Source organism: Oreochromis aureus, linkage group 3, assembly GCF_013358895.1.
Source record: "Oreochromis aureus strain Israel breed Guangdong linkage group 3, ZZ_aureus, whole genome shotgun sequence".
Classification (NCBI taxonomy): Eukaryota; Metazoa; Chordata; class Actinopteri; order Cichliformes; family Cichlidae; genus Oreochromis; species Oreochromis aureus.
The window spans coordinates 11,547,402-11,561,328 of record NC_052944.1 but is presented as its reverse complement, the minus strand read 5'-3'; the positions used below and the strand labels follow the sequence as shown (position 1 = coordinate 11,561,328).

Sequence of the window (13,927 nt, the reverse complement as noted above, 5' to 3'; positions counted from 1 at the left end):
GCAATCCTCCTATCAAACCTTCAGCTCTTGCCTTTATCTTCTTTGCGAGGCACATTTTTTAATCATAAACCTGACCTCACAAATCCGTTTGTAGTTTTGTAACGCGGGGCGTGCTCTCCACATACACCGCTAATCCCTGGATCCTCTGAGTAGGACCATGATTTCTGGGACGGTGTTGCCAGGGGAAAGGTGGTGCCCGGGACCTGTTGGAAATGACAGCTGAGGAAAGCGGATTGAAGCGAAGGCATCACAATAACATTAAAGATAGAAGATAGCGAAGAGAGTCCCTCGCGTCACCGTGTAACGGGTGTGTGTCCGTTTGGGATATTTGGCAGCTTTAGCCTGACAGCTAATCATTTCACTGTGATCCGCGACTCGTAAGCTAACGACACCCACCCTCGCTGAGTGTGTGTGCATGTGGGTGCATGCATCTGTATGGGTTATGCGTGTGTGTGTGTATACATTTCAGTGTGAATGTGCGTGTGTGGATGTATGACGCTGCGCTTGGATTCACAGTCCCCATCTGTCACGTTAGCTAGCATGCTAATTTGATGAGCTAATATTGGCTAATAAAAGAAATTAGCCGACTCTGGGCGAGGCACCGCACCGACGTTATCACTGCGAGTCAGACCCTGAGCAAATACGATGGTACAACAGTGATTGCAGTCTCTCCTAACCAGAACAGCGTTATTTGCTGCCTTTAAAGAATCGCTTAAGAAGCCAGCGTTGACTTTTAGACAGCAGTGTGGCTAATTTTCTCGGCTATTAGCTTTGCAGCTAGAAGTGGGGGGGAGCTGGCTCGCTAATTGACCCAGTTTGGTGGGCAAGGGCCAAGATATCATTCCGCTCGACTGAGCTTTGTTTACATTACAACTTTTAGGCTTGTTAGTTTCAGAGCACGTCATTTAATGCAATTATTCAAGCCTATTAAAGGACAGCAGTATTTTTTTTACAGCACCTCATTGACGTAATGCATTCCCAAATACGCTAAACCCTTTAAAAACTCCTGTTCCGCTATGCCACATTAGTCCGGTCACCTGAGGCATCATGTAGTACATTTAACTTCACAGACTCATTCCTTTGCTCATGGTCGTGTTTACAAGCGAATTACAAGTCTGTAATGTCATTAAAAAACTAATAGATCAGGTTTTATTAAACGGTATGTTTTTGAGTTTTACTTGGGAAAAAGCTTTCTGTAGATACATTGACTCTCCTTCTAGGAAGTGAATACTTGTACTCTGGGGGTGTTTCTACAGTGTCTCCAAGAGGTCAGGGTTATCATAGTTAACCAAAACTAAAACTAGATGTGAAAAACACCTTTTAGTTAAAGAAAATAAAAACAAAAACTAGACTTTTGTTAAAACTAACTGAAATGATTTTGAGAACCTGGGAAAGATACAAAAAAATATAGAGGTGATATCCTTAGTTTTAGTACTTTTAGTAAATGTGTTATTGTAACTTTCTTCATGAGGCTTTGGTCGGTCATGTTTATTGCGACTTTGAATGGCTACATTCACTGCTACTGCTTTCAAAAGGTTCTGTGTTCATAATGTAACACCTGCACTGATTTTCCTAAATCTTGTCTCTAGCATATGTCCTCCAAACAGTAAAAATTCTTGCAACAGTGTAAATGACTGAAAATGCTAAAAAATAATAGCTAAATGTAATGGTCACTGAAACCTTGAATGCTAAGTTTACCAACTTGCCTAAAGAGCTTATTGTTAATTGTATTAAAGTGATTTCATGACATTTGAAGTGAAAGAAGCTTGATTGAAACATGATGGGTGTTGGTAATAAAGAGCTCATATGATAAAAAAGGGCTGGAATATCCGCTTTTAGCAGTTTTGGTCAAAACATCAGTGTCACCTTTTCAGCTGTTATGATGCATTGGCGGTTGTTCCTTGATGTCATATGTTTCTCTGTGAAAGTGCCTCTCAGAGTCTCATGATTCACACAAGGCTGGTGAAAACAAGGGGAATATTATACGGGTGAAAACATGACTGCAGCACTAAAACCGTCTGAGCACAGGCTCTGGTGTCAGGCACATCCTGTAAACAGATAGCCCTGTGGTTTGTTCTAGGGTGCTAAATGGTAAAGTTTAAAACAAATAGTTATTACTGGCACTGTGAGTGTATAATTCGTCCCTCAGGGGAGCTGTTTCCACTGCTTTAGTCATCACAGTAGGGCTGTTGTGGTTTTCCAACATTTGAGCACAGAGGTTAAAAAAAAAAAGACAACAGTTTCATGTTTTCTGTCCTTATTTAACAGGGTTGTAGAGATGGAGTCCCTGATGAGCGCGGTGACTCCACGCTCCCCAGCACCCGCCAAGAAACTTTCTGAGGTGGACTTCCGCTCAGGGGCAACCCTGGAGCAGCTGTCGGCACAGGTATCTGAACTGGTGCTGCTGGAGCAGGGGGAGTTTGGAGACCAGACTGCCTTAGAGGTCCACACCGCCAAGGACTTCATCTTCAACATGCTAGGTACAGATGTTCATTTCTAATACACACTTGCTTTCCGATTCCCTTCCTGTAGTGACTGTTAAAGGAAGCTTGGAGAGATATGACACAAGCAGAGTGTACACTTACTAGCTACTGTGTGAGGAACACCTGTTTAAGTGAACACAAATGCACATATCTAAATAGCCAATAACATGGCAGCAAGTCAATGCATTTTGGCATAAGACACTATCAAGATGACCTGCTTGAGTTCAAACTGGGGAAGAAAAGTGAGTTAAGTAACTCTGAACATGGTGTGGTTGTTGGTAGCAGATGGGCTGGTCTGCTGGACTTTTCCCCCACAGAAAACTCAAGAATGGGCTGAAAAAGAGAAAATATCCAGTGAGCAGCAGTTATCTGGTTGAACATACCTTGATACGCCAGACTGCTTTAATCTGATAGAATGACAACTCAAGTAACCACTTGATACAACCGAGGTGTGCAGAAGAGCATCTCCAAATGCACAACACATGAAACCTTGAAGCTGAGGGGCTACAGCAGCAGAAGAACACACCAGGTGCCACTCCTGTCATCTAAGAACAGCAAACTGAGGCTGCATTTCACACGTGCTAACTAAAATGGACAGTAGAAGCCTGGAAATTCATTACCTGGCAAGACGAGTATTGATTTCTGGTATTATAGTGTCAGAATTTGGCAAAAACAACACTTATCAGCAGTTCAAGTGGGAGGCGGTGTAATGGTGTGGAGGATATATTCTTGGCACACTTTGGCCTCCTTTAGCATTCATCCAGTGCACAGCTGGTCCAATCTCAGCCTACCTGAGTACTGTTGCTGACCATGTCCATCTGCACCCATGTTCTGATGGCTCCTTCCAGTAGGATAACATAACATGTCACAAAGCTCTAATCAGCTCAAACTGGTTTCTTAAAGACCATTTATGTGCAGCAGCTGCATGATTGTATCATGTCAACATGGACCAAAATGTTTCCAGCACCTTGTTGACTCTATGATCACAAAGGCAGTTATAAAGGCAAAATCAGATCTAACCTGTTACTAGCAAGTTGAAACAGAGTTTCCTTATATCTGGCTTCACTTTGAAGGTCTTAGAATTAAAATCTCTTTTATTAACAAGACTGATCAAAATAGTCATTTTGTGATTTTTGGATGTTAGAGAATAAATATATCATAGCATGTGTCATATTTCTAACAACATAGCTTTTTGGATGGTAATCATTCATTGCCTCTAGCTGCAATCAATTGGGACTGGGTGGAAAAGGTTTCCCACAGATTTATATTGTATGTGCATGCAAATGTATGCATGTGTGTATGATTTCTATTTCTGTAGCTATCATCTTTGCCGAGTAACTCTATTGAAAAGCAAATAACAGAGCGGTATCATTAGGTGTATCTTCAGTGAGTCTCACATCCTGTGTTGGGCTCCAGCTCTGTAGCCTTGGACTGTAGTTTGCAGACCTTGTTCTGCTCGTAGTTCTTGTTCATTAGTAGCCGTTAATTATCCACAAAAGGAGAAAACTTGGAACAGTGGGGCACCTTTCCCAGGAGTGGCCAACCTACCAAAAGTAGTTCAAGAACGCACTGACTGATTCGCTGCCAGTTATCACAAATGCTTAATTGCAGTTCTTGCTGCCAAATGTGGCAGGAAGCGGGCAAATGCGCTTTCTTCTAAGGTTTCAGCCTCGGCTCGGTCGGCACACCACTCTCACGAAGCCTGCTTACAGTGCACACCTTTTCATGTAATGCCCACTGTTTTTGTTAAATGCATCTTTATGGTCATCCATCTTTTCTTATCAAGCATGCGTGCATTTATTTACCCAGGGCTGTGCGACCTATGTGAGCAATGAGCAGTCGTTTTTAGCAACGCCCTGCTGTCGTCACCTGGACTCTGCCCAGTGCAATCACACCATGCTGTGCTGGCTTAACATGCAGTGATCTGTGCTGGCATGCTTAATGTGAAATAATGATTAGAGTCATCAGCTTCATCCTGCTGTGCATGTGCTGATTTGCCTGTCTGTGTAGATTTAGTGCATCAGAAGGCTCTTGAAGTACAATGAAAATGTGAAGAATGAAAAACGGTTTGGATTTGTGTCGAACTACTCGTCAGACTTTAGTACAGCGAGGTCATTTCTTTTGGACATTTGTTGTTCGTAGTGAAATATAATTTAGGCAAAAAGAGTTCCCGTTTAAATGTGAGAGGATTCTCTTTCGTTTCGTGGCTCATGTTGGGAGCCAGCATGCAGGAAAATAATGAACAGCATAAACTAGGTACAGTATGTTTAATTTAATCCTCCCGTATGCACCGAAGCTCCAGTGGGTCATTAAGAAGTCTGAAATTAAAATCAAGAAAAGTACATTCCCCAGAAATCTGTTGCGGTGTGTTTAAGAGTGCTGGAATAAAATAACATTTTTTTAAACAATAAATTATTGTAAAGCAGCCTCTCGCGTGTGTAAAGGTATTTCTTGTTGCTTAGTTTTCATCTGAAGATTGAAAACGAGCACTAAAGTTTGGTTTTCTCTACAGAAGCCGGTCAGAACAGCCAGTTGGCGGCGGCAGAGACGATCTCACAGACCCAGATCCAGCGTCTGCGTGTAAACACGTGCTGGTCGTAACACTTAGCACAAACATTTGCTATGTCGATGTTTGTTTGTTTCTTGACATGGAAGTGAAAACGAGAGACACGGCAGAGAGTTTCTCTCTCTCAGCATGTAATGAAAGCAAAACACTCTGGATGAGCTAGAACGCAGCGAATCAGGGTCGACCTCATTCATGTTCACTCGTGAATGAGTCAGCCTTTATCACAAGGAGACAGATAATGTCACGCAGTCACATTCATGTAGCATTTTTCCCATCCTACTGACCGGTCAAAGCTCTTTAGACTCTAAGTCACATTTTAACCACGTGTTTATAAACTGCTTTATGCTCTGCAGTTCAAACATTCAAACATCTGCCTCACTGATGGCTGATTTAGAATCAGCAGTTAACCTAACAAGCATGTCTTTGGACTGTGGGAGGAAGCCCGAGTACCCAAACCCACACAGGCACAGGGACAATGTGCAGACTCCACACGTTATCGTAGTTCTCCTCAGCCCGTCAGGTTGTTTTATTCTGTGTAAACAGTCAAGAGTAACAATAGGTGTAGAATCCACACTTAGAATTGCACAGGGTAAGCTGCAAGCTGGCACCTGTTCCTTACTTAATCCAGTTAACTCACCCCAAAGTCCTCTTGTAGAAAACAGAATGCCAGGTTTATTAATCCACTTCCTTCTTTATAAAACAAATCCAGTACTCAGACTTACTCAGACGTTTGCATAAAGTCCAAAGTGATCAGAAAAACTATAATGCGTCACTCTACAGCTCAGACACAAAGTGTTCCAGGGCTCGCAAAATCGCTAGCCCGACGTCCCGGGGCTAGCGATTTTTCCAGTCGGGCTACCAAAATCTATCTCAGCCCTGCCCTTCGGGCTATCATAGAAAGGAAAAATATATGTCAATGCTTTTGCATTCTTTCGGAAATGTAGCTGGGTAATTATGTCATTGGCATCGGTGAGCCACTGTCAATATGTGACATATTGAAATCGCGTTTGAATTTGCGCTTGTTTTTTGCTTTCACTTTGCAATCGCGCGAACTGTGTATAGAGAGCGGCAGCACTGATCGGTGAGTGACGATAATTTGCGCACCAATTCCTCTGACATCGTCTTATCAATCGTTAGCTTACAATGCAAACCTGACAAGTGAAATCTCCCACAGCAAGCTTAAACATGTGAGAGGTTGATCGCGCAGAGAATCGCTGACCGTTATGTGAGTGCATGTGTAAAAGCAGCAGGATATATATTTTAGTTCTGCTGAGCCAAATAAGACAGGTCAGGGTGAAGAAGTGACAGCCAAAGAAAAGCTTACCACAAAACAGAAAAGTTAAGACAAATCAGACTAAAAGGCAAAAAGAAAGCTCAGCTTTATGGTTTCATGGACAAAAGAATTTCTGTGGCTGCAATATGACAAGCTAAATAACCAGGGGTGCACATAAGTGGTTCGCAGGTGCGCATTCGCTGTCAAAATAAAAAACGCGCACAAGATAAGAAGTTGCAACGCGTGTTTGCTTACATAAGATCTTCTGGAGGAGGACAGACATTTGTTTAGAACTCTTAAAGATGTCGAAGAAGCTCCTTTAAGCAATTACTTTGGTGTTCCTCCACCTCTAAAGAATCGTCAGAAGGAGTCCGAACCACAAAAGAAGCGCGTATTCTCAGAAAAGTGGTTGCAGGAGGTGAGCTGGCTTCAAACAAATGATGAACGCACAGAGATGTGGTGCAGAATGTGCCGTGAAAATCCCACTCTAGCGGACAAAAACAGTGCCTTTTATATGTACGCAAACGCGCGTTGCAACTTCTTATCTGGTGCGGGTCTTTTATTTTGACAGCGAATGCGCACATGCGGACCACTTATGTGCACCCGTGTAAAGAACATAATGCCGGGTGTGTTGTTGTTTTTCCCTCGATTTCTGAGTCGACAAGCGCCTTTGTTACTGGGACCAGTAATTTTAAGAAAGGCCCCCATTAGAACCCATGAGAAATGCAAGAAATGCATTATTGCTCAGTCTGCAAATAACATACTAAAAATCAACCTGAAAAATCTGTTTAGAACAGCGTACTGTGTTGCACAGAGTGAACTACCACTGGCAAAATTTAGCAATCTTTGCAAACTTCAAAAAGCAAATGGCCTAGATCTTGGTTCCACTTGCCTCTTACCCCTGACTTCAGTGGAAATTTCAAATTGAGGATCTGACACAGACTGATTCATGTTCTACACAGTTCTTACAAGTTCATAGAAATTTCTGTTCAATTAGAACCAAGTATTTGAGTTGATGATTTTAATTTTTATACAATGTTGTAATTTGTGTTTCAACAATTTTTTAATTAATGTTTTGTTTCCGTTACAATATTATACATTAAAATATAATATTGTAACGGAAACAAAACAGGAAACAAAACATAAAAAATTGCTCCCTTTTTTATTCGGGCTACTTAAATTTATTTGGGGCTACCAAAAACTGAAGAGTCCCTGCCCGAAGGGCTACCAGGGATTTCGAAATTTTGCGAGCCCTGTGTTCGGTGCTGCTGTGTGTCGGCAAGAGCCCTGCAAGGGCATACGTGTAATTCTACATGTATTCCAAATACTGTACATGAAGCTGACATTGTATGGGAGACCATAACAGAATGTAGTATCAGTGTGAGTAAAGAGAGAAATGCTACAAAGTCTCAACCTCAACAAAGTCTCAAGTCTGAATTCTTTCTTGCGTGTGACAAACGATACAGCGTCGACTGAGATGATTGTATCTACTTAGTTTTTCTGGAAACGCTTGAGTAAGAAGTAATTAATGAATTAATGAATTAGTGATTAGAGTGAATTGGATTTAAAAATATTTAGTGCGTAGTTTGATCACACAGCTGAGGGGCTGGCTTTGTTAACACTTGATGCTCAGATTGTGTTTATTAGTAACAAGTGAAGTGTGTTTGTTTGCCCAATAGGTGGCACTCTCCTCCCTCCCTGCTGTCTCCTGTCAGTCAGCCCCTCTTTCTTGAAACGAGGCGTGTTTGGCCAGAAAGTTTCGGGTCGTTTTTTTAATACATATGTATATATATATATATATATACTTCTTTCTCCCGTGTGTATTTTTATTACCAAGTTTTACATTGCTGTAGATCCTCTTGTCAGTGCACAGAGATGCCTGGCTCACCCAGAATTACTATTCCTGTCAAATCAGTACTGTAGCATTGCTTGACAGACAGCTTCTCTAAGTTTCAAGGCTTCTCCTCCTCTAAGCTGAAATAGCTTCATCAAACGGGCTGCTTCACCCGGGGAGAAATCACACAAATCAAGATGGAACTCGGCCTTTTTTTTATCGTATCATTGTGTCACCAAGTGCAGCAGATATTCCTTTTTCTGTGTAAAAGTTGTTTTTTTTCTTTCTAGCCTTTTCTTTTGCTCACTTCTCATTTTTCATGACTGTGTTGCAAAGCCCTCTGCTTTCCTCTTTGCTCTATCTTGGCTGAGAAGCTCTCTCTCTAACGCTCTTATTTTTTCTCTTGGTTTTTGAGGCATCTTTTGCCTGCATAAGCACCAATGGTTTGCTAGCATTTTCATAGCCTGTGCCTCACCACCTGCTGTGACAGCTCTAACTGCGTATAGAAAGGGGAAAGGAAAAAAAACAGAAAAAGTTTGGCACTTTCCACTGAGGGAGACGGTTTGCGTTCTAGGAATATAAAGTTAAGTATGCGGCGGTGGCCACATTAGCAGCTTCTGTGCCTCTCGAGGCTCTGCGGAGGAGGAGAAGCAGCAGCGAAAAGCAAATATCTTGATGGAGCGGCCTTGTTAAAGCATGCCGGCCTGCTGTTGGAGGGGCTGCAAAGGTGCTGGCGTGCGCGCGTGTCGATGCCGTACACTAGTGGCTTCGCTTCAGCTTTTTTTTGCCAGCCTTTTCTAAAGTTTGAGCTGCAAAGGGATCCCTGCTGGGATTTGCACACTGTCAGAGAAAAGGAAGGAGAAAAGAGATTAAACTCTTATGCACGCGCACGCACCCGGTGTACCCAGCGATTTCCCCTCACAGCGTGACAGATTCAAGAGGAGGCCCTTATTTACCCAGCATTTGAGTAAACACTGTGGTTTTGCCTTCAGGCTACAGTGGCGGGGGGGCTAGTGTGGATGTCTTTTGAAAAACAAAAGTGTGATGAGGGCAGAAATAGATCCACGCTGCCGGTGGAGCAGACGATCCGGTGTGGGCCCAGACGTACCCTTAACTCAGCATCACAGATCTTAAAGTTTGTTAGCCAGCTTGAGAGAGTTTAGTTCAGAGTTCATCTTCCCCCTCCTGATGTCGGGGAGAGGGAATCACTTTTGATCCAAGTTTAAAAAGTCATGAGCGTTCTTCAGCGTCGGCCCAGATTCTGACATTTTTATCCAGAAAGTTCTCTGTTGTAGGTTGAAATGTTGAAGAATTACGCTGTGTATGAATGTTTGAAGAAAAAACACTTTTAACAAACTGTATATATTATTTAAAAAAAAAGTCAAATGAGAACTTTTCTTCCTCGTACTTGACATTAGTGGTGAGTCGATCACTGGGAGGGATATTCGGCATTTTTCAGATTTGGACAGAGGAGTTTTTGTAGCACCTGGGTTGGTGTTTGGTGCTTGCATGAGCTGCTTTTTGGTGGAAATGTGTGAAGCAGCATCTGTACAAATGATTGTGAATAGAAGCATATGTTAAAATGTATGTTTATTGACTCAGTCATTGTGGTTTGTTGCAGTCATTCTCTTGGTCATAACTGGATTTGGTATCAGTCCTAAAAACGTAGCAGTAAATTCTGAGTATACATCAGATCTTCGCCTTTCCCTAGTTACAGTGACCTCCGTTCTTGCCTATGTCAGCTGCTTTGCTGCTATTTTTCACACTTAGACCTCTCGACTGTGTGTCCATTTGAGTGATAAGTGGAGGTGGTTAGACTGAGAAGTGCCATCAGCACCTTAGTTGCTTTTGTCCAAGTCAGAAGAAGGATGAGTGAAAAGGTCACCTTGAGCTGTGAAGTTATTAGTGAACATCTGAGTGATTTTTACCAGGAATATCACAAGAATCTCATTTCATGATGTTATCGTGGTTCTGTGAATGTTGCAGGCGCTGGCCTTCAGCACTGAAACATCCAGTCTATAAATATATTTGCCCCTATTTTATTTTTAAGTGTTTTGGTGATTGTCTATTGTAATATCCCAAAGCTCTTGAAGGCACATTTATATAACTTGTTTTGTTGTGCCAACAGTCCAAAAACTCAAATATATTCCATTAATTATTAACTGAACCGCCTGTTCATATTTGAGAAGCTGGAACGAGCGACGTTTTCAGTGTTTCAGCTGGAAAACATGGACTGTAAATGAAAGATGGATGTGGCCCATGTGACGTCTCTCAGTTTGTGTTTTTGGCCTCAGAGTTAGTCTTTTAGGTGTGACCGTGCTGGTTTTCAGGAGCAGGAAGTTACCATATTTGGATGAGAGGTTCTAGCAAATGTGGTCAGCAAGATTCATCCATAATTTTAATTAGTGCACTGCAAAGACAGATGTACTCACATTACTCAGAGTATGTTCCTTAACGATGCATGTGGATGAGCAGTTCCTCTAACGAGGGAAATCGACCTTCTGCACCTAAGATGTAAACATGTTAAGTTCATGGGGGCTGACTGTTTTGGATCCAACCTCATGTGGCCACTAGAGGAACTTCAGTTTTGGCTGACTGCTGTTTTCTTTGTTAGCCCTGGAGGTTGTTGCTTGTTTAGAAAATGGCATTAATGAACTAATTTGCCATCAGTTGACTAATCTTTTTTTATTATTATTCAATAATATGTAATGTAAGGTTGAAAACAGTGCTCGAACAAGGTCATTCATTACATTTGTATGAAGATCTTAAAGCAGCTTGAAGCAGCCTTGCTCTTTAATATCCCAACATGGCCTCGTGCATTCAGCTAGTCAGCTGTAGTAACACAGGAATGAAATGAATGAAACATAATCTTTGCTATTTGTGAAGAGCACACAGCAAATTGGCAAAGCCATTTAATTATGCAAGGATTGTGCACAAAATGCAGAGACCGGCATATTTTCTTAGCTTGTATTTCTTCTTTTCCACAGTTGGGCAGTAGCAGTATCCAAACACTGAGAAGCCAGTCAGAGCAGAACATGTTACTTTCCTTCTACGCTTTAATATAGTGCATTTATCCAGCGCTGAATTTCTCCCCTCAAACTGTGCAGCAGTTTCACACACGCTCACATGGTGCGATGCATATTTCAGTTTTGTGAGGGGCGGGTGGAAAAAAATCCCTTTCGGTTTAATTTGAACCGTCAAAATAGCAGCGCTATCCCTCCGGGAAAGCAGCTCGCTCGGATCCAAGCCGCGTCTGGCCGGTCTCCCGCTCTTGCCCGTGAACGCTGGTGGGCTTCTGCGTGACTGATTCGCAGCTGGGTGCTGTGGCTTCTCTGCCTCAGATGCTCCGGGTCCAGCTGTAGTTTTTATCGCTGGCTTAGGCTTGTGGCTCCACGTGGTCTCCTCTCTCTCTCACTAATTCTGAGTTAATGCCATTTTGTATTTAAGAGCCCGTCTTCATTCGTTCTTGGCAGGTACGCAAGAATCACGGCGCTGCAGACAGAAAAGATGAATGAAATATTTGTGCTGGATTAGTTAGGCTTGGTTTCTGTTCACTTTCCATCAGCTCAGGCTCACCAGTGCCAGGCAGCACAGATGAACAGCATCTTGCCTGCCATAAGTGATAGTCATTGTTGACACCTTTTTTTGGCACCTTGTAGCTTCAAATCTAAGCGATCAGAAAGCTGGCGTGTCAGTGAAAATGACTGCGAAACACTAAATTGTTGCAACCGTCTGCATCCTGTGACTGAACATGGCCACAGACGTCATTCATTGTAATTGAACTTGTTGTATTTATCATGTTAAATAAGAAATATTCTGACACCGCGTGACAGTATCTGCTCATTTTAATAACCGTGGCTGACACTCTAATTTTTGCTCCTTCATAATCACACTCGGAAGTATTCCCGAGGCTTAGAAAAGGGAATAATTTGGGCAGTAGCTGTCAACCGATAACAGTCGAAGGAGGAGGGCGCAGCTACGTGAGGCGCTGGATTCACAGCTCACTCGCAGGCTCTCCAAAGTTTTTCATAATGAACATCGGAGGACACCGACAGGGAGAAAATCACCTCTTCGTTACAAACAATTAAACCCTCACCATTCATATTTTCTCCTAATTTGACTAATTTAATTTCTGCCTTCATTAAGTGTCTCAAACGAGCTCCCGTCTACACTTCAAAAGAAGACATTCGAACATTTCCAAACACAGAGCGTCGCGATGGACGGAGTGACTGAGGCTTCATATAAAATTCAGCAAGTGTGACATTAACCGATACACTGAACTCGTTCATGTGTAACTGCTCAAAACCCGAGCGAGGACCGTAGGAGACCTGGGGGAAAAAAGACCTGAATATATTATTGTGGGACTGATGTTGAATGTGATCCAAGGAGGCAGTGGAGCTTGTGCTGGGTTTGTTTTGCGTGTTAATAGGCTCTCGAGTTTGTCACTGATGCAGAGGTGTGCAGTTATTGGATGTGTCAGTTTATGGAGCTCTTTTGCTCCCTGACTGCTTACATTTCTGAGTACAGGATGCAAATATAGTGGGATTGGGTTATTATTATTATTAGCATAGTTAAACACGCTCTGTGTGCACTGTTTATAGCCAGCACCTGAACACATTGTGATGTAAATTGTGCAACACGTGACCGTAATCCGACCTGGATCCATACCAGGTGTACGTTGGAAGTTTGAGCTAAGAAGCGTCCCGGAGCCACGTACACGTATTACAGTCGTCCCTCGTTAAGTGAAATCCGTGAAGTCGCCAGCTTTATTTTTTACAATTATTATAGATGTTTTAAGGCTGTAAAACCCCTCACTACACATGTTATACACTTTTCTCAGACAGGCATCGACATTTTCACACGTTTCTCTCTTGTTTAAACACTCTCAAAGTTCAAACCTTCGTAGAAAAAGTCCAGTATTATAGAATGAAACCAAAGATCAAACCCTGTTTCAGGTCCAGAACATGGGAATAAAGCAGCTGCCAGAGAATTCAACATTAATGAATCAATTGTACGGAAGTAGAGTAAGCAAAAAGAATGAGTTGAGTAAAGTTTGACTTATCTGACTGTTTTGTTTTGCTCAATGCGCCTTATAATCCGAAAAATACGGTAACTTCTACCTTCCTTTAGCATGTCCAGAAGTCCAACTTTTTGTGCGATGGTTAGCATCTTCCTCTGCCTTTTGGGTGCTACCGCAGGTGCATTTGACGTCAACGTTGTTGTGTTTGTTGGAGAGAAAACTTACAAACATACAGTACAGCACTTCAGAGTCACGCTGCTAGTGATCGAAGATTTATGTAAATTTGACAAGCTGAACTCAATCTGTACTGTACAGGAGACACAGCACGGAGGAGATTGATTGACAATTGTCTACAGCCAATCAAAAGCATGCAAAATTGTGCAAAAAAAATCTGCAAAACAGCGAAGCTGTGCGAGGTGAACCGCCTTATGGCAAGGGACCACTGTATGAGTCCTACAAGACACTGTAGATGTGTAAATAGCTGAGAAATGAATGCAAAGTCTCCATGTTCTCCAAGCACCTTCTTCCTATATTTACATTTATTGCTCCCACCTCAGACACATCTGTGGTTTGTAGTGATGCATTTTGGTTCACTTGGTGTTCTTCTCTGTTCAAAGAAACCAAATCATGGAGAAAAGCTACAAGACTTAGCTAATGCTAACGTGCCTGCCAATGCTGTTAATATTATAAAAGCTGGAGCTAGTCACTGTGACGTCACTCATTAGTTTATATAGTCTTGTTATTAAGCCTC

The 13,927-nt window shown here is 42.3% G+C and overlaps 1 protein-coding gene across 4 annotated transcripts in view; it reads left to right on the top strand.

The window, feature by feature from the left end:
• Nucleotides 1-22: 22 nt before the first annotated feature.
• tmem102 (transmembrane protein 102) overlaps nt 23-13,927 on the top strand; it is a 41,147-nt gene continuing 27,242 nt past the window's right edge. For 3 of the 4 annotated variants that reach the window (XR_005612502.1, XR_005612501.1, XM_031735031.2), the window contains exons 1-2: nt 25-307; nt 2,269-2,480. Coding sequence is in view for 2 of the 4 variants with exons in the window: in XM_031735031.2 (XP_031590891.1) it covers nt 2,279-2,480 (202 nt within the window). In the remaining 2 variants the exon portion in view is untranslated. Of the gene's footprint in view, nt 378-2,268; nt 2,481-13,927 lie in introns of all 4 variants that reach the window. The other variant, XM_039610063.1, reaches the window with a different exon arrangement.